The sequence below is a fragment of the Cynoglossus semilaevis genome, chromosome Z (assembly GCF_000523025.1).
Source record: "Cynoglossus semilaevis isolate Cse_v1.0 chromosome Z, Cse_v1.0, whole genome shotgun sequence".
Classification (NCBI taxonomy): domain Eukaryota; kingdom Metazoa; phylum Chordata; class Actinopteri; order Pleuronectiformes; family Cynoglossidae; genus Cynoglossus; species Cynoglossus semilaevis.
Window position 1 is genome coordinate 15748061 of NC_024328.1, and position 26633 is coordinate 15774693.

The 26633-nt window shown below is 38.0% G+C and overlaps 1 protein-coding gene across 1 annotated transcript in view; it reads right to left on the bottom strand.

Moving 5' to 3' along the window:
- The window catches only part of LOC103398125 (single-stranded DNA-binding protein 2), a 51609-nt gene extending 38318 nt beyond the window's left edge, over positions 1–13291 (bottom strand). The window contains exon 1 of the mRNA XM_008336638.3: positions 13156–13291. Coding sequence (XP_008334860.1) covers positions 13156–13211 — 56 coding nt within the window. The 5' untranslated portion in view covers positions 13212–13291. The remainder of the gene's footprint in view (positions 1–13155) is intronic.
- Positions 13292–26633: the final 13342 nt, after the last annotated feature.

Below are 26633 nucleotides of genomic sequence, written 5' to 3' on the forward strand. Positions count from 1 at the left end.
CGAATCACTCTGAACTAATATTTTGCTGTGAACTAATCTTTCGCTGTGAACAAATCACTCTCTGTGAACGAATCTTTCTCTTTGTTCTTCGCAGATTCGTTTCATTTGTCACGCGAAAGAACTCGGGTCTTTTTTGCTCTCATTCAACTTCACATTGTGGTGTGTTTTTATTTCTTAGCTTTTCGCATGGTTTTAATTGCTTATGGAATTTTGTGTACTTTGTAGACTCTGTCAGCGGAACCAAACCATGTTGCCTTCATTATTTAGTGTCGGAGAACCGCAGCCTTCTTTACAACGCCCACAATAGGGCTAAAGTGCCACCTGCTGTAAAACGAATGAAATTATTCGTTCAAGATTCGTTCACGACTCGTTCATTTTACTGTTCGAGAGTCAAAGATCCGAATCAGTAAAAAGAGTCGGTCTTCCCATCACTAGTACAGAGTGGTAAAAGTACATGTACTGGTGGCGACAGTCAATCACTTGTTTCCAGCCATTTTACATCAGTTAGCACAGAAGAGCCCTGTGTAGTTAACAGAAGGGACAGGCACGTCGTAGCCACAGATACCATACGAGTGTCCATCCATGCACTTGTGTTCTGACATGCAGGATCGAAAAACAGATCACAGAGCAGAAGCTTCATTATGACCAGGCTTGCAAGCTCTTGTCTGTGTATTTTTCTTCCGGAGTTGTTGGGTCATGAGATGTATATGTCACAACTTTCAAGTTTCCTATACATGCTGTTTTTGTGGACATTTTGTATGTTTTGTATTGTTTGTTTTGAGAACCTCACTCATCATTTGTCATCATTTGTTATTAAATGATCATATTTATTATTTAATATTTTATTTTATCGTCATATCGTATTTTCATGTCATAAATTAACTCAACCCTGATGTCCATACAGAAGAAAACCGTCGCTTTACCGTGGAGTAATAGATCTGATGTATGTTGAGGTCTGGTCAAAGACATGTGGGTCCGTGCTGTGCTGAGTGCAGACAGATAACGGGGCAGCTGTTGCTGTAACAGGCACCAAATGCTGCACTTGAAAACTGCAATTTTATCCAATTCTGCCAAGTTATGAGACTCTATCTATGATTACAACAGTGCCCCTTAAGTTGTTATGAACAAAACATCAAATTACAAACAGAAAAAAAATAAACATCATAAACATCATCTTTGCATTTGTTTAAGTTCTCATCAGCCACATATAGTGCAATAGTCTAAATCAGGTATTAACAGACTGGGGTTGAATCTAACAGCATATAGCCAATCCTCTATTGTTATATATGTGTCTAGAACTTTCAGAATCTTCCATGCTTCTCGTTCTGCATTTGAAATTGAATTTGTAAATAAATAGCTCTATAGTCTCATGTAGCACCTTTTTTAAGCTTTTATTTATGTAAGTTAGATACAATCTTTTCTAAAACAGTTGCGTGATGTCTGTTTTAAATATTATTTTGACTTGTTTCTAAGGAATTTAAATGATGTTTGTTTTTTCTTAGTCTGCACATAAACATCAAAATTTGTATATTCATAAAAGACATTGATTTATTTTACTTCTAATAATTTAACACAAGTCTGTATTTTAATTCACTAAATCTATGACATGAAATTGGAAAGGTTGAGAACAACTGTAGTGTGGTTTGTTTACTGTGGCTGGTGGCAGGATACACTATTGCCTCTCCATCTTTACAACAGCAGCAAATTAGTGCAATTGCTATTAAGGCTCAGAGAGACAATACAATAAAACGGAAGCATCTTTCTGCCTGATACAGACACAATCAGACAAACAGTGTTCTGTCAGCAGTGCAAAGACTACACAGACTGACAGAGCAGACAACAATGGCCAGAGCTGAGATAACAGGAAATGTCAGCTTATCAGAAAAAAGGGGAGAAACAGAGAGAGAGCATAATGATCATTGTTCATCAATGTCCTCTGGCATGAAAACACAGATGTGGCTTTTCTGTGTGGATCCAGTAATGAAAGATTGAAAAAATGAAACATTTCAGATTTTTCCTAGAAGTGAAATGTAGAAGTAGAATTAATAAAGCAACTCAAAGTGGAGGCAAATCCATCACCTTTATAATTTGAGTTCCGTTTCATTGGCTTTGATTTGTTTAGATTGAGTCACTTCTCGTGGGAAGTTTGTTTAATTTCACAGCTGAAGGAACACCAATGATTTTTTTAGGGAGTGTTTTCCTTGTTCAACTTTCTCTACAAGCTATTACAGTAAATCCTGTAAATGCAACACAGCCATAAAGCACAGAATATTAAACTGCTGTTTACACAGAGAACGTATAGCTCTTGATGACAACACTTAGGGAACGTATGAAGGTAATTACTGTGGTCTTTTGAAGATGCTTTTTTTTCCCTCAAGAGAATAAGAAAACACAATGGGCTTTGGACTGAAACCAGAGCGCGGGTCATTTGGTAACGGCCCACTACATTAAATTATTATTATTATTATTATTATTATTATTATTATTATTATTATTATTATTATCATTATTATTATTATTATTAACTGCTCCCTGTTGGACTGTAACAATAACCACAGTCTACAATTAACAGTGACCATGATAAATTCAGGAGGAGATGTCTGACTAAGACAGCAGTGCTCCCCTAATCTTACATGTTTAGAATTCCTTTCTGCTTGGCTGTAATAAGCTTCAACTCTTTAGAACAAAGTGTTGGAATTGCAATAGCAAGATTTTAAAGATGTGATAAAAGACAAAGAAGACATAAAACAACCTGGAGGAGAATGTTGGGCTGTTAAGACCTGAAAAGAGGTCTGAGTCTTAGTAAAACTAGAGAAAAATAAAGAAACACATCGTTCATTAGTATATAAATATTAATAGGCAAAAAAGGAAAAGAAATAATCATTTTGGTAAATTCTATAAAAAAATGTATAATTTAATATGATCAGACCGCAGGACTACGAAACATAATTTCAAGCAAAGGTTTATACACTTCCTCAAAAAAAAAAATAATAATCAACTTCTAAACTGTAAATAAAAGAATTATTCACCAAATGACGGGCACAGAACACATTTGGCCCTAACAGGCTTAACATTCAATTCAATTAGAATGTAGCGTAATCTCCTTAAGACATTTATAACAAGGAAAATGGGGGAATATGAATACAGTCAATGTTGTATTAAACTCATTATAAGTGCAAAGTAGAGCAGCAGCATTATTTAAACCGAATTAGATCACTTAGAGCAAGCAACAAAATGTTTCATCATCGCAATTAAGAATGTGTTTTAGATTAACGGTCTGAAGAAAAAAAAACAGTTCCTCAGTACCAGAAGGAAAATAAATTTGGCCTGTTAATATGTTACAGAATAGAACTGTCAAGTAAAAGATGGAGAGAATATGCATAAGCTTCCAACCCTAAGGCTGTATTTCATTAGTGACCAGCTTATTTCATTAGTGACCAGCTTACTACTATAAAATAAAAATGAATAAAAAAACAAAAAAACAATATCATTATTTAAAAAAGAATTTAGAAAGACCTTATGTCCTGCGACTTTGTTAATTTGTGTTAAGCGATAGCTTTACACAAATTAACAAAGTTGCAGGACATAAGGTCTTATTTAAATTTTTTTTTAAATAATTATATTTAGCATTAGCTCAAATGTGGGAATTATGTCATCATTTGTTGTTTTATTATATATTAAAAATGTTATCATTTTTTTTCCATTGAAGGATAAAGGTTTTATTTTTTCTGAACATTTAACTGCACTGAAACGTTTGGAAATAAGTGTTGAAAAAGAAAAAAGCCATTCCCTATCTGCCACATACAGGACCAACAGCAGGCTGCAGTTTTTTTTCACAATTTCTTGTCAATTTTGTGTTCCTCTGCAACACAAATATTCAATATCTTTGGTTTGGTCTGGAAAAGCAAAAGAAAATATATTGTCCAAATGACCAACAACTGAATAAATAATAAATCAAACTAAGTGTCCAATAATTAGTAATTTGTCAAAATTGAAGTCATCATTAACAGCTATACTCTAGCTGTCGCCCTGTCCGGTCTGTCTGACTGGTGACCTGCTCTGCCTGTGCTCAGAAATGGTTTCATGTAGACCTTGAAAAGTCAAGAACTCGTGAACAAGTGTCAGCACTTAAAATCCAAAGTGAGTGGAAACAGCTTTGGTGACTTGGATTCAGTGAGGAGAAAACGTCATGGTGGACTTTTGTCAGGATCAGTGGGCCAGACAACCTTTTAATGTGGTCATGTAAAATGGTACATTCACACAGTACTGAAGTAGAGTAGAGACTATTGAGTTCACAAAACAGACAAAGGACAGTTGAAAAGGAGGCACAAAAGAAAATGAGGTCTGTGCTGAGAGGAGACAGAGGAAAAAGAATTGCGTCTATGTGCAGAGGAGACAGGGATACAGGCAGAAAGTGTCTGAAGCAGTTCCTAAGCCTGGCCGTCACGCATGCTTAACCTTGTGCTAGCGCCTGTGAGATGCAACTTGCATATCAATGACGGAGTGGTATCAGCAGAGAGGCTTCCAACCAGGCTCTACTAAACTCAGCAGGGAGGGCAGCAGCAGTGGCAGCATCTGCATTTTCACTGTAGCACTTACTATGGCAATGTGAGTTAAACAAGTGAGCACCAGAGCTGCCTTAATACTGCAGTAGTTAGTAGCACAAAGTATTTACTAGCACACACATTTGATGACAAATGCATCTGGGAATTAACAAATAAATCAGGATGTTTTTTTATTTAGTACTTGATAAGCAGTAATATGTGATGCAAGTCTTCAACAATAGGTGATTGGATAAAACACTAGTAGTAAAATAGTAGTCAGAATACACCAGTCATTACAGGGACCCTCAGAAAGTTTAATTTGAAAAATAATTAGAAAGAAACCAAACAACTACAAACGTAGTGTATACAGTAAGTTCCTGTCACTAAAGCCACAAACTACAACTCCGTCTTGACCTGGTAAAATCATTTTATAAAGAATATTTATATATTTAACTTCACTTAGTCACAGAGGCAGCACTTAACGCATGTATTTAATATTCATATTATTTATATATAATTTATTATTTCCGGTTTTAGTTGAAAAAAGTATAATATTAAAAACATTAATTATATAATAATATTATTAATCCACTAACTGTAGGATTGTGTATACATAAAGACCTTATCTTAAATATTTGTAAAATGCTAACCTAAAATGCTAAATAAAGAGCGATGACAGACTTGTCTGTGGCAAAACACACACACAGACACAGTCCTTCTGGCAGCTGTATATTATAATTTTAGACAAGTTACTTTTTCCTTGCTTTCATTTGGGTGTCTACTGCAGCTTCCTGTTGAAGTGAATGCTAACATTCCTTTCATGTTGAGAAAGACTGTCAGACACTAACACTACTGCAGAAAAGGAGCAATTCAGGTTCTGCAGAACTGAATAATGACCAATACAACTAGTGAGTCATTGTGCGACATGTCATTCCAGTCAGAGGATTGTGAGGTTATCTTGATATCAGCAAACAATCAAACTATCACCACCTTCTATTTTCTCAGAGAGGCACAGAGAGGAGGTGAGGATGCTGCCTGCTGGAGCAAGCTGACTTCTGAAGATGTTCAGACACATCTGAAGCCTCCTTGAACATAGATTTTGGACATTTTTCAGAATTTTCACTGATTTATCAAAGGATGGTCTTAAATTCATGTCAACATCATTGGACTGCACTTTTTTTCACAATTTCTTGTCAATTTTGTGTTCCTCTGCGACACGAATATTCAATATCTTTGGTTTGGAAAAGCAAAAGAAAAACATATTGTTTTTAGTTTGGAGTTGTATAATATTTAAACTTATATTGTCCAAATGACCAACAACAAGTGTCCAATAATTAATGTAATTCGTCAAAATTGAAGTCATCATTAACAGCTATACTGTGAATGAAAGTAAATGAAGTGATAGAAATAAAGAAGGGAAACGCACTCCACAGCTGGACGTGTACAGTACGGTAACTGTTGTTTCCACCCCCATCACTCACTTTTGGCTGGAGCTCTCAGGTTACAGGAAATGCGTTTGAGGGAGAGCATCCCCACTGCACAGCGGTTTGGAGAAAAAGCTGTTCATACTTGGTGTCACCAGGGGCAACAAAGAACTTCCTGACAAAACCACAAATGCTGCCACTAACAACATGAACAAAGGCTGACGGCGAGGTTTGCAGTTTCCAGTCATGGTCAGCAAAGCATACAACTAAATTTGCTCCTCCTTGGACACATCCACAGTGCACTGGTCTGCATCCCCTCTTCTCATCAAATAGCCTCTGAATACCATAAGAAGGAGGGGAGAAGTAAGGACAGCAGGAAAGAGGAGTTGAAAATGGAGAAAGATGTTGTTTTAAGATGTTTGTGTGTTTCTAATTAAAACAGAAGCAAGTGGGGGACACACACTAAGTCTTAAGGGTCCAACAATGGGTGATAAACCCACTCATTCATGCCCTTCATGTTTTAAACAGACTGAAAAACACTTTCAGGATTCTCTCCCTCTTCATCTCTTTCTTCAGTATGCTATCTGGTGTTGAAAGAGGCCATTTGTTACATCGATCTTTCCCAAGGATCCTAAGATGTCTTGGGAGGGTGCCTATTCTAGTGTGCTGGTTGCTGATTGATACCCTATTTTTTTGGCCCATCTTGATCAGAAGCTGCCTGCCCTTACCCCACACAGCTCAATAAAAAATGGCTGCTGCTTTGATAGCAGTTCTGCTGCAAGATACATCTCTGGCAGCAGGGGTGAGTGAAAGAGAGAGGGAGATGAAGAGGTATGTCAGCAGATAAAAGAAGACTTTGAACAGCCTGTATATGTCTTTAGGATAAAGTATTTTATATCAGGAGCCGTGTCAATCTGCCCCCATCACACCTTCTTTTTGGTCAGCTGCAGTGTATCTTGAAAAGAATAAATAAGAGACACATTTCTTCTCCAGTTGTCTTGTAATCTCAGCCTGATGCTAATCTAAACAGCTGCGAGGGATTAAACGCTTTGACAGTAGCTTTGAATCGATATCTTTCTCTGAACGTTGGTGACAGGCAACAAAGGAAAGCAGCAGCAGACCTTTGGCTTCCTGTAGTTGTTCACAAGTGTCCCACAAGATCTGGAGAGGCTAATAGCTGTATAATGATGACTGGATGTCGAAGTTCACATTCACACAGACAGCATGACAGACAGATGGAGGTTTGATTTCCAGGAATAAAACATATGGGAGAAAGGCTGTAGGCCGAGCTCAGATGGTCTTATGGACTTAAACATGCAATGAATTCTATAAGTGCTGATCCAATTCAGCACAAAAAGATACACAAACACAGAGATAATGGTATCTTTTTATACTATTCACTGCTTAACTTTTCACAGTTATTTAAAGATACAGTAAGTGTACACAGCACAGCAGAGAGGAACAAAACTCAGAACTCGATGTCTGAGATAGATCCACCACAGATTAACACTGTACACCATTCAGAAAAAAAAAAAACATTAATCAAGTTCTTTGTAAAAACATAAATAGGTATGGCACAACATGTACACCAGCTAATTCATCTGAAAGAGAACGGATGGATTTGTGACACATTCAGTGGGAAATGCAAATTTCTCATCTGCAAGAAAGTGGTATGACAAAGATTAGGTAAAGTTGGGATTGTCAGGAACAAGTGTTACACATCATTTTTTTGTCATTTTTGAACATTAATAAATAACTAAAGTGTTTAATATACATCAATCACTTTACAGCTTTACATCTTTACTACATTCTCAACTTTTATCATGCAAACCACTTCCTTCACTCTTGTTTTCTCTTTGAGGCTTTAACAGCCGCAAAAATCCTTTGAGTTGCATTACAGCCACCTACTGGGTTCAATAACACACCACTGCTGCCAGCACTTTTACCTGCAACTTCTTTAGCCACATGCAAAGAAAGGGGAAAAATGTTTAAAAAAAAAAAGAAAAAAAAACTGGCAGGGGGTAGCCTCCCTGCAGATGAACACAACACAGTATCCATTCAGGCTAAATAGAAATGTTTAAATTTGGAGTGTGTTTACACCATAGACAACATAGACTCAGTTGCAGTTTTCCCACTTTGGGCTTTCCTCAACAAAAACCAAACAAAAGCTCAGTTTCCAAGTCAGACAGATTGGTCTATCTAGCCAGCAAATAAATTAGCAGAAGACAATTGCACTAATTGGAACCCTTACAATTATTAGTACTGAAATAGAGTCTGGCTCTGTCCATTTAAACCCTATTCTGAACTCTAGTAAACAGAGATTCAGGAAATCTACTGCCATACATACCAAAAAGATCCCAAAATGTTCTACAAATGCTATTAACACCTGTTAGGAACTGGGGAGTGGAGGGAGTACATGGTCACTGCTGGTCGTGATCTACACTCCTTCTGCAATCTGCTTATTGGGCAACACCAGTTAAGTTTTATTTTTTCAAATGAAATGTACCCATGCTGCTAACTTTCAGTTTGCTGTGTTAAGTATTTAGAAAGTTTAATCTTATTACATTTATTTTTTTTTATTTTATTTTATCCTTACTTTTATTAAGATAGGGTCTTATGTGGCTTTTTTAATAGAAAAATATATGTTTCCTTTTGGATATGGATACATAATGGAAATATGGAAACATATTTCTGAAAGTTAATGAGAACAAAATAAACCTGTTGTAAACCCAAGTTTTATTTTCTTACAGCTGCTCGGTGTCTTCACTGTGCTTTGAGTTGAGATCACACCCACACACTGCACGTCATCCTATTTCCCACAGACCTGTGCCACCTATATATCACAGTTGACTGTATATTTATCAAAACACAATCTGTTTGATTATTTAATATAGACAAGTAGACTAAGGAAAATACTAACTGTACTGATATTGGTTTGTGAAACTCTGCACCAAATAATATTTTTCTTTACTCTCACAGTTTCATCATTGCCACAGTACACTTCAGTGAAGTAAGAAAAATCGTTTTAATCACAGAGTTGCAGAGAGAGATTAGATTCTTTGCATACAGTATTTGTGTGGAAGCGAGAGATGCTGCACTATTTTTATGGCAGTTCCCCTATAATGTGACTCACTGTCAAAGCCAGAGTGGCAGCCCGGATTGCTCCTGTCGAATAAACACTCCCAGCATGCATTGCTCTGCCTCAGTCTGCGCACTGCTGCATTGGAAGCCTTCTGGCAAGATCCTGAGACTTGAACATTGCAGCACTATATGCTTCAAGTCTTGAATATGTCCCCTGAATGACAACGGCTGGACTTTGTAGAACAACAACAACAGCTGACAGAATTGGCAGCTGACAGAAACTTGAACAGAACATATGTGATTTCATTAACTACTACTTGCAAAAGGAAACAACAGGAATGTTTACAGTGTAATGTAACTCAACTCAGTCACAACCTCAGTCCACATAATTCTGATGTGGAATGTGTTTTTAACTGTCAGCTGGAGACATACACTGGTTGTACAACTGCAGTACATAGTCAATCGTTGTGTTGTGTCACAATCAATCAAAATCAATAGCAGACAGTTGTATAGGTAAAGCCAGAGGAAGAAAGAGAGAGACAGAGACAGAGACGGAGAGAGAGCAAATCTGAACAATGCTACTGGTGTCTAACACACAGAATGTTCACTATAGGCAATTACTGTACAGTATGTGTAAAAACCTACCATTGCTACACATGCAGAGTACAGGCTCAGAGAAAATGTATGCAAAAATATACATGTGAGATTTTTTTTAACACAACAGGCAGATGTTACAACATACACACATACAAATGAAGGGGGATACTCTCTTTGTGTGCACATTGTGTGACATTAAAACTACAGTTTGTGATGCCATAAAAGGTACGTTAGACCATAGACTGTACATAAGCAATGTATGAATGTCACTTGGTGGTGTCAGACTACTGACATTGTCTGTTTGCTTCTAATGTTCTCACTCAGAAGGGTCAGAAGGGTCTTTATATAAGATTTACAGTTTTTAATTTTTGTAAATGTGCCTTTAAAATGATTAAACAACACTACTGTCCAATGTTGTTAAATGTTGATGTGATATGTCTTGACGCCTATTGGATAGTCTCATGTCTGCAACCTACAATGTTGCTTTATTACCCTTTGCCTCAAAGTATGATCTCTTATGCAAAAGGAGATTGCTAAAGCATCTGTGGCATTAACACACAATCAGGTTCAAATTGCACACACACACACACACAAACAGACACATACACAGAAGTGACCAGAGCCGAGTGGAGGTCAGCTGCAATCTGAGTTCCTCTGCATTTACATGGGCCAGATGCCAGGGCCCTCTGTCTGCAGGGGTCCATTCTAAGGTCAATGCTACAAGACTGTAAACTAATGATCCAGCAAATTCCCTTTATCTTGCACCCCACCCTCCACCCTCTTCCCTTCTTATGCTCCTTCTCTGCTTCAATCTGTCGTTGCCCTCTGTCTCTCCCACTTTCTGATCCCCTGCCGCGCTGCAGAAATGAGAAACAACTGAAGCTTTGGCTGTACTGGGTCTGCTCTGTTTCTCTGATACACACCACTGATACACCAGGCAGCTTGTGAAGAAACAAACAGAACCCCAGATTTCTGTTGCCTTTTTTTCTCCTGTCTTCTTATCCAGCGTTTTCTCGACATCCATACTGTCCTTGGTCTTGTCTGGAATTTGACAGTAACACACAATGAAGCAACACTCTTGCCTTACTATTTAAACACGGACAATGATCTAGAGTAACAAAGAAGGTTGGAATAAACTAACACATTTTTTGTTGGAAGAAAAATAATTTGCTGTAACAGATGCTTCAGCACACACACATGCCGACACATTTTTGACACGGAACAAAAACAAGTGTTTCTGTCTGTAACTGTAGATGATGACAAAGGTTCTTGCTGCAGTATCATTAGCACACCCTGCTGTACATGCACATTCAGTAGTATGTGAGTCTATCAACCCAAAATCCATACAGTAATAAAGACATACAATCTTTTATATCATATATGTGGACATTCAGTGGAGGTAGTGGTCTTGCTCCTTTAATACAGGTGAGCTGTTCTGTCAATGACCTGTGGTCAGAATCTCCACTATGGTTTACCAGAACCCCTATCATTTGCAACCCAACACACACAATATTCCATGCGCTTCCATGTTTTCTCACTGAGTATCTCCTATGCTTGAAAGAATCTTCCTGCCTCCGTGCGTGTGATATGGCAGAGATGGAGACACACTGCTCAGTCCCATCCTCCTCACATCGATTGGGGATAAAGAATGGGGCTCGGGGGACCTGAGCTGAACACTCAATCACACTGTTGACAAACACCAATGAACTGGATTCAAAGGGCACAATTCTCTAGTCACAGGAGCTGGATGTAAAAGTGATTAATGCTATCTTTTATAGACATACTGCTTACATCTATAAACTTAAATGGCTCACACAGGTGGAAACTGGTAAAGACCTAAAACACAACCAGTTGTTCCTTTGTCACCGTAACTCTGTCACACTCAAAATTTCACTCATCATTAATTATGAAATGATTACCACACGAGCACACGAGCAAACTTTGTTGGACAAGATGTATTTAAAAGTAGTCCTTCTAAGAAAGTCAGTCATCCATTTTAAAAACTATGGTTCAGAAATTAACCCGAAGTAACACTGAACCACTGGGGATCACAACATTTGTTTTAAAAACAACCTTGGTCACTTAAAATTTAACAAAGTTCACCACTGCCTCAATCCTAAATTCCTTTCTAATAAAAGTAAATGATGATTTTAGAATCATGGTCCATTTAGAGGAAAAGCATGTAGACTAACAGCATCTGGAATTAAACCCAAAGCTACCCTGATCCACATCTTCGTGCTATGGCAGTTAACCTCATGATACCACAGTAGTGACATTGTCAAACAATCAATATGTATTTTACAGATTCATAACTAAATAACATATTCTTTACTAGCTTTATATTGCAACTCGATCTTTCCCAGCATAACATTAACCAGGTCTGAGAAAATTTTGTAAAAATAAAGATACTAAAAACAACCATAAATAGATTTGTATATCTATTTCAACATTGGTAAGTTTTAAACATTTATAACGTTGTAGAAAATATGAAAAAATAAATGTGACCATTTTATCAATGTATTAAATTAACCAACCAGTTAAAACATTTTAATCCGTTAGTTAATAGAACAAATGTATTGTATGTAATAGCATACAATACATGTTTTCTATATATTGATAGATACATAGATCTCCTAATACAATGTATCTCCTAATAATCTCCTCTATTATTAGGAATTTCTATTTATCTGCTAATAATTATAGAATCAATTTAAACGCAATGTTTAGAAAACACTTTTCCTAATTTGAATGTTTTGCGTGATAAGTCCTTCCTGTAATTGTAGTTTCCAATTATGTATTTGAAATGGAATTGTAAAAAAAAAAAAAGTTCTGCTTTATAATTTAAAAATCTGTTGGGTTTTAATAATCAGTTAAATCCCAACTAATTGTTCACCTTTTACTTTAAACTGTATGAAACCACATATTAATCTATTGTATTCTGATGTGGATTCAAGCGGAGACAAAAACCAAGACATGTTGTGTTTTGATACGACGTGACGATTGTTATTGTTTAAGAAAACAAAGCGAAACCCTACATCGACTGTTACGGTCTCCAGATGTGGAGACACAGTGAGGATCCACTGTTTGCCGAGCGGTTTGGCCCCGTAGACGCAGACACCTAAAAACATCGGACGGCACAGCCGTTACCTGCGCCGCTTCCTCAACCAAAGAACCGCCGTGAAAGCGTGCATGTTCACAACACTGATCAACACACTAAAGCAAATAGACAAACGAAGACAGAATTAAAACGACAAAATTGCTCAAAATGTCACAAATCTAACAGACAGAAAAAAGACCCAAACAAAAGGCTATCTTTCCTGAAAATAAACGAGGCAGTCAACTTTCCAAGGCTGCCAGAGAGAGCGCAGGCACAGCTCCGCTCCGCTGCTAAGTGTGGAGCCGTGCGCCGTGCGTCCTCCCCTCCCGCAGCTGCGAGTGTGTGACTGCCCACGGTCGCTCATCAACTTCCCTCACAGCCCGCGGTTTCCTCCCCCATAAATAAAACTTACTTTTCTCTGGCCTGGCTGTCGGACGGCACGTTGTTACTCTTGCCTTTGGCATACATGCTTGCAGAGAGTTGCGATTGTCACGCACCTGTCAACCCATCACAACCTCCCCGGGCACAGCCCCGTCACCATGGTGACACACGCAGCGTTCTCTCCCATTGGATGGCCTGCAGTTTGAGACCGCCCACTCGCTATGGAAACCACCATTGAGTGACAAGTTTGCGACCACGCCCCCACAAGATGCTCCACCCCCGTCTCAATCGATCCATCTTTCTAACTCGTCACTCTCTTTCTCGGTGTACCTCTTTCCCNCGGTCTGAAATCACTGTCTGTCCGTCTGGAGTCTCTCAGCTCAACCTTGATTATATAGGTTTTCCTTGCAGGCACGCACACCCACGTATACAATTACATATCGTCATCACATTTTTTGTGAAATTAAACACAAATCACCCTAAAAGTAATTCCCTGCACTAACCTCAGCTTCACCCTCTCCCCTTTCTTTACCGGGTAATCTGTTTGCTTTAGTTTGAAAATACCGCCAGTAGGTGGCAGTAATGTAACTAATAGGATGCAGAGATGTCATTTTAATCCTAAAGAACAACAAATGAGCTGGGGAAGTAGATTATAAAGATTGGCGAAGTTCAGTCCAGTCCGGAGTCGTGATTTTTTTAAACTACTGTAGATAAAATTAGGTTTTTTTTCCTCCTCAGTGTGGGGTATGATTTCAGTGTATTACAAATATCTTCACAGAACTCTCTGCATGACAGAATAAAATTTATTCTTGTAGTCAATTTCAAACAATGGTGCTTTTTTCTTTTCAAAATAAACTATTGTCAGGCAACTTCTGCATAGCAAGAAAATAAAGTGGCTGCAGGATCTTGTTAGACCATGTGTCATCTTTGTTTTGAGGTACAAATGGCAATGGGTCACCTAGTTACCATTATTAACATTGTGTTCATTGTATATGCATATGTTCATTTATAGCAAACATTGATGTGGTGGGTCCTATTAAGTCCAGAACAGTGCTAAACAGTATAGTTTTGCTATTTAAAATGAATCTGCTCTTTTCCTGTCTTCATCCAGCTGACTAGACAGATCAATCATAAAATTGTAGTTTGGAGTCATTGAGAAAAGGCTGAGATGGCTGAGAAAAGGAAATGGTCCCAACACAGTAATACAAAACATTTATTGTCTAAGCTTAACTCTAAACTAACCACATTTAAAATGTAATTCTCCCTGACCCCTAATTACTATAAATTAATGTCTAATGTTATGTGTAGGAGTATTACTAATTTAACGTTGATATATGACTGTGAAAATCAGATCCTGGTGATTATGACCAGACTTTGGTTCTCTGTGATTTCTATGCTACTGTACCCAAGGTCAAGTCCTTAGAACAAAAAATGTTCTGAAGAGTGCCTGTGTGTGTGTGTATACACACTCCATTCCCTCTATTCCCCCTCTTCCAGTGTGTAAATGGGGGATTTGAAACCGTCCAACCAGGATTTCAAACAACTGGCTTTGGCTGTTCGTTTTATAGACAATCACACCCTGCTGATGTACACACAGCGCACTGTGCATCGCTCGCAAACAAAACTAACAGCATTTGCATTTATGTTTATTTACAGAGGTGTTAAGGAACACAAACATGTATAGAGCTGAGAGAGCTGAAAAGAGAATGTTCTGAGTGAAAAAGAACAACATGACGCCCATCGTACACCGAGGAACAGGAGGGTGAAGCATGTGACCATGGTAATTGCTGGTGCTCAGAAATTATGAGGTATAGCCTGAGAGATAGAACAATCCTTTATCAACAGATGAACAAAATGTGGGAGTATGACATACTCTTAAATGATAGACTAAAAGAACTATCTAGTTGCAAAAGCCAAGTCCTGCTAACAGACCAGAGGTAGTAGTGTCAGAGTCAGTTGAAGTCCAAAAAAAGTTTTCATTTACTAGTTCAGTTGCTCTCAAAATTCACTGGTCATTACCCACTTTGAGCAAGTCAGAATTTTCCAGCAGCACCTGTCCCCATGTCTGCAACAAAACTCCTGACAAATTACATTTCAACAGTATACATCATATTTTATAGTGAACTGAAATCAATAACATTAAGTTCAAAAAGCGAAATTAAAAGTAATGTAATTAAAAGTCATGCCATCATCACATAAACCTTGAAAATGTCCTCCAGTTTGCTGCATCTGACCTGTCCCACCACTGGGTCCAGCCCCACATTCTGAGAAACACTGGGCTAGTTAAAGGTAATTGTGATACAGTTATTGACAGCTAGTAGTAGTTGTAGCCTGGATGGACTCTCCTTTCTTTTTTGTGTGTGTTATTGTCTATTTTCTCTTAAATGAGACTAATTTTTACAAGTAACACTAGGCACGACTAAAAAGGATACTGAAGAAATAAGTAAGTTAGTAAAACAGGCCTTTTAAAATAAGTAGGGAATTTATCTACCTTTCTTTTCCAGCTTTAGTTTGCTACATACAGTGCATCCGTTTTGTATACTGTATATGAAATCTATGGTCTGAAGAAGTGTTTCAATGACCTCGAGCATGAAGGTTTTATTTCAGCTTTGCTGAAAATTGTTTAAGTACAATTCAGACAGCTTTGTTGTCTGTGTTGAGTATTTTTTGTTGTTATTATTAAGTTGTGCATGAACTGGTTTATGAGACTGTGCTCTACTTTTTTTGTGCTGTATTTATATGAGATGTCAGTGTAGTTTTTGCTGCAAATAACAGGGACACTATGTTAGACAGTTTGAGGAGATGCTGCTGAGAGACTTAGGATGAAACGAATTACAATGTCTACATTTTATCCACCCCATAATCACTAAAAAATAATACCTGATTAATAAATCCACACCCTGATAGTCAGAGCAGTGATGTAGGTACATTTATTCTCCCACCTTACTTAAGATAGAGGTCATGATGACTCTCTGTCTTCTCCCTGCTTGTGGATATGCAGCAGTAAAGAAGTGCTACGTCATGCTGCTGTCCAGTTTGCCAGCAAACAGAGCAGACACTTGTCAGTCATCATGTGCTCATGGTAAATAAACAGAGGGAAAGAAACAAAAAACTCGAGCCACTTGGACAACACAAGTCCTGACAAAAACATACCTGCGAAGACTAATTCATCAACAGTCACCTTTTGTTTTAAATTACCATGAGGACAGAGTTCACATCGGCTAATGTGTGGCCGTGGCTTTGTGTGTGTTCATTTTTTTGTGGGAGCTGAAATTTAAATTCACACCAACTACTGGAGTTGTGTGCCGTCACTGAGGGAACACTTGGTAGAGGCACTGTATCAATTTGATGATCTGATTCATATTTAACAAAACTAACCCAGTGTTTACAAACATGAAGCCCCTTCCTCACCCTCTAAATGCAGCTGTAATGTAATGTAATTTGAGTGCTGGACAACAACATTACAGCTCTGGTGATGGTATGACTGGCACAGAGCCTTTGTCTTCTGTAGACTCTACTCTAGAGCACCGTACACCACCAAAATACAGACTGACTAAAATGAAAATAAAGTAAAATAATAATATGAAATAAAATGTATCTTACTGAAAAAATAAACTAAATGTAAACTAAATGTAACATCCATTTAGCCTCAAATGCTTTTATGTGAATTGATTCTACACTTGGGGTATGTGGTGGTAAAGGTTGGTTTAGGGTGATGGGCTTGAGAACATTATGTCATTTAGTTTTCTCTACAGGAACAGTGAAACAGGTGTTTGTTTGCGTGTGTGTGTGTATGGAAAGGCCATCGAACAGGGCCAGCACTGTTTCTGCTTACGCAATGCTCCTGTGATGTGACCTAGTTGGAATGGATGCACCCTGCTTGATTCTCTGCTCTCTCTCTCTCTCTTTCTCTCTCTCTCTCTCTCTCTCTCTCTCTCTCCCCCTCTCCCCATCCATCTGTCTTCCGGTCTCACTATCTGTCTGTCTGTTTATCTCTCTCTCTCTCTCTCTCTCTCTCTCTCTCTCTCTCTCTTTCTCTCACCCTCTCTCCTTCTCTCTCTCTACCACTCTCTCCCTGCCTCCCCTCCTGTACCGAATCAACCCTCCCCTTCTCCCTTGGGGGAGGCGGAGGTTCTATTTCAGACAAGCAGAACTTTTGGTTTTGGGATGAGTCCCTCGGGGGCGATCACCATGACAACCACTTGCAGGCGATAACCGTGTGTTCCAGAGGATGGAGGATAATCAGGAGGAGGAGGAGGAGAAGAAAAAGGACAGGGAACATAGACTGAAAGAGACAAAGACCCAGAGAAAGGAGAGAATTTCAAAGGTTATCAGGTCATGTTATGTAAAATGTGCAAACAGAGAAAGTCAAATCAGGTCAGAGAGGAGCGAATGGGGTCGGCAGTTCTTTATTGTTCCAGATGGTTTAGGTTTTGTCATATTCAAATACAGAACGTGTGGATTAAATTATTGTAAGTCTTCCTTCCTTTTATGTGAAATATTTTAATAGTTTGGCCACGTCCCCTACTGTGATTTAGTGAACAGCTGTCCAGGAGAGAGTTCAAAACCAGTAGTTTTGACACTGAGAAATAAATAAATATACTACTGAAGTGTAAGTGAGTAAGTACAAGGTAAACATACCTTTTGCAACAAACATTTAGCATTGTGACAACTGAAATTACATTTGTATTACAACTGTCTGTTAAACATTTTAGTTACAAATTAAACACTATTTAATAATTTAAAATATAATTATATATATTTATATTATAATACAACTTGTAAATATATTTACTCAAATGCTTTATAATAGTAAATATTGGCACAGTGCTCATCCTTACAATGATACGAATATTAGTTTCAGTTTTAGTATTCCATTGTAAATTTTGTATTATTTTATACAACAACACAACACACACTGAATCAGTCACAAGTCGTGAACCTTTATTTCCTCTGAAGTTGAGGAGAGAGTGTTGCCGAGATGCCAAAAAACATTAAAAAGCTTCAGAACAATAATATATTGAAGAATATAAAATTGAAGATGTAATTGAATTGAACACAGAGGTAACATTTAAATGGATTTAAACTGACAGAGGAGCCCACTCTGGTTTATAATGAGACTTCAGTACATGCAGTACATACAACTTAATTATTGTCTGCTTCAGGTCAATTTATATTAAACAACATGCCTTGATTTGTTATGCCGGACAGTTATGACTCCTGTTATCTGTTCAATTGTATTTTATTGTTTTTCCTTTACCTCTCTGGTTTCCTCCCTCCTCTTTTCTCTCCCTCCCTTCCTCTCTGTCCATCAGTCCACACACAACGTACTTCCCATCCGTTTTGCAGCTCTAAGTCATCTAGCTGAGGTAAACTGTAGGCTGTTTACAGCCAGCGTGACACACAATTTAACATGCAACCGCTGTAAGGTACACCATAAAAGTGCATCCAGATTCACAAATTCTAATTTTACCTCACTTCCTTTTCTAAACACACACTCACAGACTCACACTTGCACAAATAATACCCCTGCCCCACTCCAGCTTCACAACAACTGCTCTGGCATTTTGGCAAACGGCCTTTGTTTGCTGAGCTTGTTGATGGGCTATGTAATCGTATATTTCCACTGAGAGTGTCTGTTAGCAATGCCACTAATTAGTAAACAATTAGGCTCCCACACAAAAGAGGTTCTTGAAATTAATTAGTGTTGAAGTTTACAAAGCTTTGTGTCTCTGTAAATAATTCAGTGTGAATAACACACCCTGTCCTGGAGTGTTTTTCTGTTCAGATGACTAAGTGTTCAAACTAGGGGTTAATCACTGTTTAGCAGCGCAACAGCACAGTGGACAGAAGTGAAGGTACAAGGACATAAAGTTATTATCTCCTTGGTTATGGCAATGACAAGTTTCTCTCCACTGATTACTTAGAAATCTCATTATTCTGTATATGTAAAAAAAAATCCTGCTTCGTGTTATTTGCTGTAAACAGTTTGAACTTAAAAACTGACCTATCTGTGTGTTTCCCAAATCGTTACCTTGGATCATAAAATTAAATACTTGATTTAGGGCCAGCTGACAGAAGACCTATTTGTTCTCTCGTCATTGCAACTTCTTATTTTGCTCAATAACAGGTCGAGACACATCAATGTAACTGCAAGGATTTTTTATTTTATTTTTACAAGTTAATGCCAGACCTTATTATACTATGAGAATTGTTCAGTGAAAATTAAAATTCCTTTCCCTTTTTGCCTGATCTAGTTGCAGGTATGTTACACAATTACACAGTTGGTTTTTGTTTTGTTTTTTATTGAAGTGGAATAAATATTGTAATCCTTCAGTAAAAAGGTGGCGTTGTGATGAGATGGAAATAACATCTGCTTTGGAAATAACAAGTCTTTTTGTCTCACATTCACAAATTAATTTAAAGGATTAAGGAGTCTTTTAAGAATCTATAAACATAAGAATAAAGATAAAAGATTGCCAGTTGACTAGTTCGTCTTTGTCTTCCACCCATCTTCCACAAACTGCAGGTTGACAATCAATAAATTAATCCTGGGAATGAGTTTATTTGTATGTAGCCCTCCTGTTGGACAACAAACTGTCCACGTTCTACCCCTCCACGCTCAGTGACTAATAGGATTAGCTCCAGCTTGCCTTTGACCACAGAAATTATTTAGTAATAGAAGATAATTATTAATTATGAAAATATTTTACAAGTCCATAAACAATTTTATTTTAAACAATTTATTGGCACACTATGAATGTTTAAAGGCCCTGTGCATTGGCCTGTGAGCCAGTACTTTGGGAAACCCTTGTCGTTTGTAAAAGCATTAACAGTGATATACCAAAGCCACAATATCATCCTTACTGAGCCTCGAAATAAACAGAGTATTTAAAGGTAAACAAAGTTTGGTTTAAGCAGATGATGCAAGAGGAAAACACACTCATAAACATGCCTGGAAATGTAGTGGATTTAACAGGCATCTGAAGTGAGGTTTCAAGAAACCTCACTTCAGATGCCTTCTGCTTAATTTTGTTCAGTCTTCTGTGCTGATGCTTGTTGACTCAAAAGATTAAATCATGTCTGCCAAATTGCCTATTGGTTCTTTGTAGGAAATAAACCCTTCAGTACGTGTTTAACGTTGCTGCTGTGCAGTGTATTTGTTTTAGCAGTTGATATCGGATGCTCTTTTACTGTACACTTTTTCACTCATTTTCACAACAAGACCTTTTTATATTTGTGGACTTTTCATTTATAAAGAGTGTTCAGTCAGTACCAGCAGGTGTAGGATTTGTTTACAGAATCTAATATCTCCATGAGTCCATGTTACATGTGTTACAACTTGTCTGTGTCAATATAGTAACTTAAGTTTAAAACAGTGGTTTTAAATGTTTTGCTGCTGGGCTCCTAATTTGTAGATAAGCCTATGGTTGAGCCTTACCATGTCAACACATTGACAGCTGATTTGCTTGAAATTCTACCAAAGTTTTTTAAATCTGCAATTGTTACAACACTATTGTGCTAATCTCATTTAACCAAGAAAGTAAAATCATACAATGGATCAATGAATTATCCCTACTATGACACAGGTTAGGAAAATATTTTTAAAAATGCAATTATTAGCCGTACCCTTTAGTTGACAATTGGACATTGACTTCTGGTGATTTCCATGTTCTTCTGGTTACCCTTTCTGATCTCAGAGAGACATAACAAACAGAGAGAGAAAATAAAATTACATCTGCAAGAAAAAGGGATAAAGAAAGCATTTGTGTTTGTTAGAACATTGTGCAGAATATGATGCTAATTCACACTGCAATTATGCAGCTGTTAAATGGTTTATGACTAAAAACGCGGTACATCTGTTGCATGGTATTTTCATGCAACAGATGTTCAGACATTGTATGATGTAAATGTATATATTGCAGTTTAACCATGAACCCAAATAACTACACTACTGTATTGTATTGACAAACTTCATGATCACGGTCTGTCTGTTGGGAATTCACCAAAACCAACAGGTCTATCCAGATTAGGTGATAAAAACTGACTTTTTAACTGATTCATGTATAGATTCCATTCTTCATTTAACTACAGAAATGAGATGAAACAGCATTTTTAACCTGGGAGTGTGGAGAGAAAATAAAAATTAGGCAGGGACTTAAGCCTTTATCACAATTATGTCTATGCACACGCTTCCTCTGAATTCTGAGCAGGTTTTCTAGCGCTGAAATTCTTGATGATATGAGTTGGGTCGAGCGTGGGCTGGGTGCTGATGTGACTAACAGACACTTGAGAAATTGAGAGCATTTTGGGCTGTCGCAGAGAATGTTGGGTAATAATGCTGTGTGTGAGTGTGTGTACTTGTTTTTGTTTCCTCTTAAGGACATGTTCTGGTATAAACTATGAGGGTCAATTAAACTTCAAAAGGACCAAAGCCTGGTCTTTATGTGGTAGAAAGCAATTTCTAGGGCTCTGGTTAGAGTTAGATGCGATTTTGGGTTTGGTTTAAGTTAAATACAGACATTAACTGACATGTATAAGGAATAAAGCATTGGACAGAATGTCCTACTGCAATAGTGGATATGTGATTTTAATCTACAGTATTAGGGTGATCCTGAAGATTAGCCTGAATTGAGCATACAGTGTGTAGTAATGTTGTACAACTCATCTCTCCTTAATCATCTTTAAGATGAGTGTGTTGACTTGTCGTAAAGAAACAATGTGAAGCATTAGAAGTAGAACAAGTCAAGCAGAATGTTTAAATTTAGTATTTGGGCTTGAACTGTGTCTAAATTCTTACAGGTCAGGCTGAGGTAATTCTGTCCAGGCCTGGGTAATATAGAACATATTTTTTGGCATTTTTTTAATTTTAGATTTAAACAGTAAAAGTATGTTTGACTAGTGTGAATAACTTTCCAAAAAAGGCACAGTGAACTATCAACGTAGAGGGGAGTAGAGTTGGTCAAATATCAGAATTTGGCCAATATATGACAGATTTGCAAAGCATGCTAATGAAATGCCTTTCAAATATGTTTACCACCTTGAGTAGTATTACTGCCAACTTCATCTGTTCTACTGGTGAACATTATTAGCCAATAACTACCTGCAAAAACTGTGAGGAGAAAATGCAGGCAGAGGGCATGACTCCAGCACATGTACAGGCAACCACAGACTGATTAATTATCCAAAGTGTGTTTATAATCAGCATTTTCTGCCCTCTCTTGACAACATTACTCCTCATTCTTACTCAAAAGTCAGGACAGAGGCTGTGTACTGGCTGGGATGTGGAGGATTTAACTGGGGTTAAAGTGTCCTAGATATACCTCTTAGGCTCATCCCCTCTCTAAGCCAAGATGATGGATGGTCCTGTACCAAGGTCAGGACAGAGGTTATGTGCTCATATTAACTACCCCCTTCCACTGATAGACTGTCAGACCCTTTGTGTCTGGAAGCCTCCCATTGGCCCTGATGTAAACAACTGCAGCAATAGTGACTATGTGGTAAGAGAGGAGGGGTCCTTAACATACATCATGAGGAGAAAATGTACATCATAGAGAGTTTCTTGAAAAAAACAGGCTTTTTTTTCTTTTATTGCATCTTTCATGGTGTTTTAGATAATGTGATCAAGCTGCATTCTCCTTATAAAGGAATGAGAACAAGTTGAGTCAGGACTCTGGTGAATCAGAGGATGGTGTTTCTCTATTTACCGAGTCATAAAGTGGAGTCTGGGTGAAATCAACCAGATTTTTTTTCCAAAGATCTCTATTGTAGGCTGCAAGATTTGTTTCAATACAGTTCGACACTGCAAGATTAATTCAGCCTGCTTTTATGGACAAATTTGTGGTAATGTTTTAAATGACAGCTGTGGTTTTAATACATCAAGTGCATATTTCTTACCAATGCTTTCTTGTGTATTCACATACTTGTGGGAAACACAAACATATATTTAGGAACTAGTCTGGTGAGTTTTGTTGCAAGAAAACTGAAAAATAAAATTGATAGTTGAAAACTACACTGTTGTGTCTGCTACCGTACATGGAAATAAGATATTATAGTTTCACACAGACAAGTGCTGTCTACAGACAAATATGGCTGTGAAATCCTTTCTTAGTCATAGTAACAGAACCAGGGTTACATTGTGGGATCTATGGTATCTCTTACAAATAATTATACATTATAATTGTAATGTACCAGAAATGTTCTCACAAAAAAAAGGGGATCAGGTTGACGACATTAGTCTCCCTATTTAAGACAAATGGGAAACTATAAGGAATAACTGGAGGTTAAACAACCTGTTTTACTGCAGTCCACCAGGTGGAGGTAATATAAAACTCTGCAAAATCAACTTCACTAAAGTGTACATTAGAATGCATATATTTTTAGGACCCAGACATACACTATATTACCAAAAGTATTCGCTCACCCATTCAAATGATCAGAATCAGGTGTCCTAATCCCTTGGCCTGGCCACAGGTGTATAAAGTGCAAAGAGGTCGCCGACTTTCTGCACAGTCAATTGCTACAGAGCTACAAACTTCATGTGACCTTCAGATTAGCCCAAGTACAGTACGCAGAGAGCTTCATGGAATGGGTTTCCATGGCCGAGCAGCTGCAGCCAAGCCACACATCACCAAGTACAATGCAATGCGTCGGATGCAATGGTGTAAAGCACTACTGGCCACTGGCCTCTAGAGCAGTGGAGACGCGTTCTCTGGAGTGATGAATCACGCTTTTCCATCTGGCAATCTGATGGACGAGTCTGGGTTTGGAGGTTGCCAGGAGAACGGTACATTTCAGACTGCATTGTGCCGACTGTGAAATTTGGTGGAGGAGGAATTATGGTGTGGGGTTGTTTTTCAGGAGCTGGGCTTGGCCCCTTAGTTCCAGTGAAAGGAACTTTGAATGCTTCAGGATACCAAAACATTTTGGACAATTCCAGCCCTCAGTCGCGTCTGTATATTTGTCCAGACACGCAGGTGACACAGCAGGTGCTCAAACTCCAGGAATGCCTTAAAGAGTAAGAACTGGATTACCACCAACTTTACACTCCTAAACTCAGATAAAACAGAGGTAATTAATAACATCTTATGCTCAATATAGACATGGACTTTATACACCTCCATTCCGCTGGGGGTGGATGAGATCTGGGTATCCCTGCTCAGACTGTTGCCTCCGCAACCCGGCCCCAGATAACCAGTTGATGCTCAACCTTGTGGACAGTCTTCCCAGAAGAGTTGAAGCTGTAATAGCTGCAAAAGGTGGACCGACATCATACTGAACTCTGGGTTAGGAATGGGATGGCACTTCAGTTCATAGTATGAGTCAAGGCAGGTGAGCCAATACTTTTGGTAATATAGTGTATTATGTGAATGATATTAATATATCGCTATATTTAGTGACCCTGTAAACACAAGGAGGCGCTGTGAACAAATCTGTGGAAAATTGTTACAATTTACTCTCTTTTTTCCTACTTTCTGCATTAGGCAAAACTGCATTATAAACAAAGGTACTGTACAGTAGGTCACAGCAGATATTACACAGGCAGCTGCACTTAAATAACAATACTTACAGTTTGCCGGATAGACCTTTCGACCTTTTGGTGCCCCAACAGAATAATAATTTCTTAATCATTTACAAAGGGTGAATATTATAAGTGCTATAATAGTGCTACTGGCCAAAAAACAAACAAACCATAAAATCCTCTCCATCAAATCAAAATGAAACAAATATGTGCTTTGCACAGTCATAACACCTGTCCTAGATTTAGATTCAATTTGCAGAATAAGGTCAGAAACACGGCCTGACTCGACCTTTACTCAGCACCTGTGTCTTCATGCTCCACTGCCAGCTTTAAAAGAAAGACCGTTGCTGTTTCTCCAGAGGTCTTTGGAAGGTGAACTGTAATTGCTGAGGGAGGATTTAGCCCAACAGTGGAACAAAGCACCTATTTTGTTTTACTACGTTTCCACTTATACCTGAAGATGAGGCACTACTTGAAGTACTTTAGATGCGGACTTGGTGCATGGGCATATGGCACGTTGGCTCTCCATGCTGCATTAGTGTATGGAGCCATTTGTGTGTCAACCACTAGGAGACAAAAGCTAAACTGTGGGCAATGTTACTTGACTTCGTATGTTGTAGTGACATCATGTTGACTGGGTTAGTTTTAGAATCTGACCACAAGGAAAGAAACTGTGAAAAACATGTAAAAGGCTTCTTTAAGTCTGACTGCAATGTCTGCTAAACCTGCAACAACATTTCCTCTTCCTGTGTCTGTTTGTTATGTTCAGTAGGACAATTGTCAGTTTGGCAGACTGTTTTTGAATTAAGCCCCCATCCTGTTCAAATGTATTTTGCAATTTAGATGGACACCACTAAGCCACCCCAGGCAGTGGTGGCTTAGTGGTTAAGGAAGCAGACTTGGGTGATCACTTTGGTGATAGGTTAAATGCACAAGTCACATTTCGTTGTGTCAAGGGGTTTACTTTCCTTTTCTTAGTTCTTTGTTTTGTTTTTTGTTTTAACATTTTGATTTTGTAGAAAGTTTAGGATAGTAAAGCAACTGACAAAAAAAGGCCAGAGGCCCACACTAAAAGTAAAAACCAATATTTTCATGGATAAGGAAGACAAACAAGGTAACCAAGAGATGAGAAACAAATTGGATAATAGCTTATTGTTTTTAGTCTATTTTATAGCTGATTTAATACATGGGTCAAAACCGACCTGTCAACACAAAAGATGATAGCAGAAAACACAAGAGGAGGGTTAATTTGTGTACTCACTGACTTCTTCTGTGTGTCAGGAATTTAATGGACAGGAGTTGATGCACTATGGAGAACTTGGATCATGATTGTTTTTGAATTAAGCCCCCATCCTGTTCAAATGTATTTTGTAATGACTGAACATAAACCTTTCCCAACACTGATCAGTCAGGAGTTTGGCTCTCCCAGGTTATGGGGTTTTTAAACACCCCTCCACAGCTTTGTCAGCCCTAACTGGTATTGTTTGTATAGGAGAAAGCTATCAGAGGATCTACACAAGATTAGAATTGCCAACTGTTCCCTCTGCAGCTTCCTGTTTTGCCTCAGAAATTATTCTGGCTGGAGAAAAAAAAAGTACATTACAGCACATCATGACACACTTAACTCTATTCTCTCAACACTCTCTAAAATGCTATAAAATACTATTTGATTTTTAAAAAAAATAACTTTTTTTCCCAGGTATATTTTATTCTCCCACTGTCTACTCTACATATTTTTATCTTCAAATTTCAAATTATTCAGTCCTTTATTTTGTTTTTACTCCTGCACCACCACCATCTCTTCCTATTGTCCATCTAAATTGCAAATATAAGCTCTTTCAACTGCCAGTGGTTGTTCTCATGTCATTATAGCTGACCCTGTGGATTAACTTGAGGAGAGAGAAGCTGCGTAGAATCTACAAATCGATAACACAACACTTTGTTCTGAAAAAAGGTCTATGTTTAGAATTTCTTTAAAGCGTGCACCA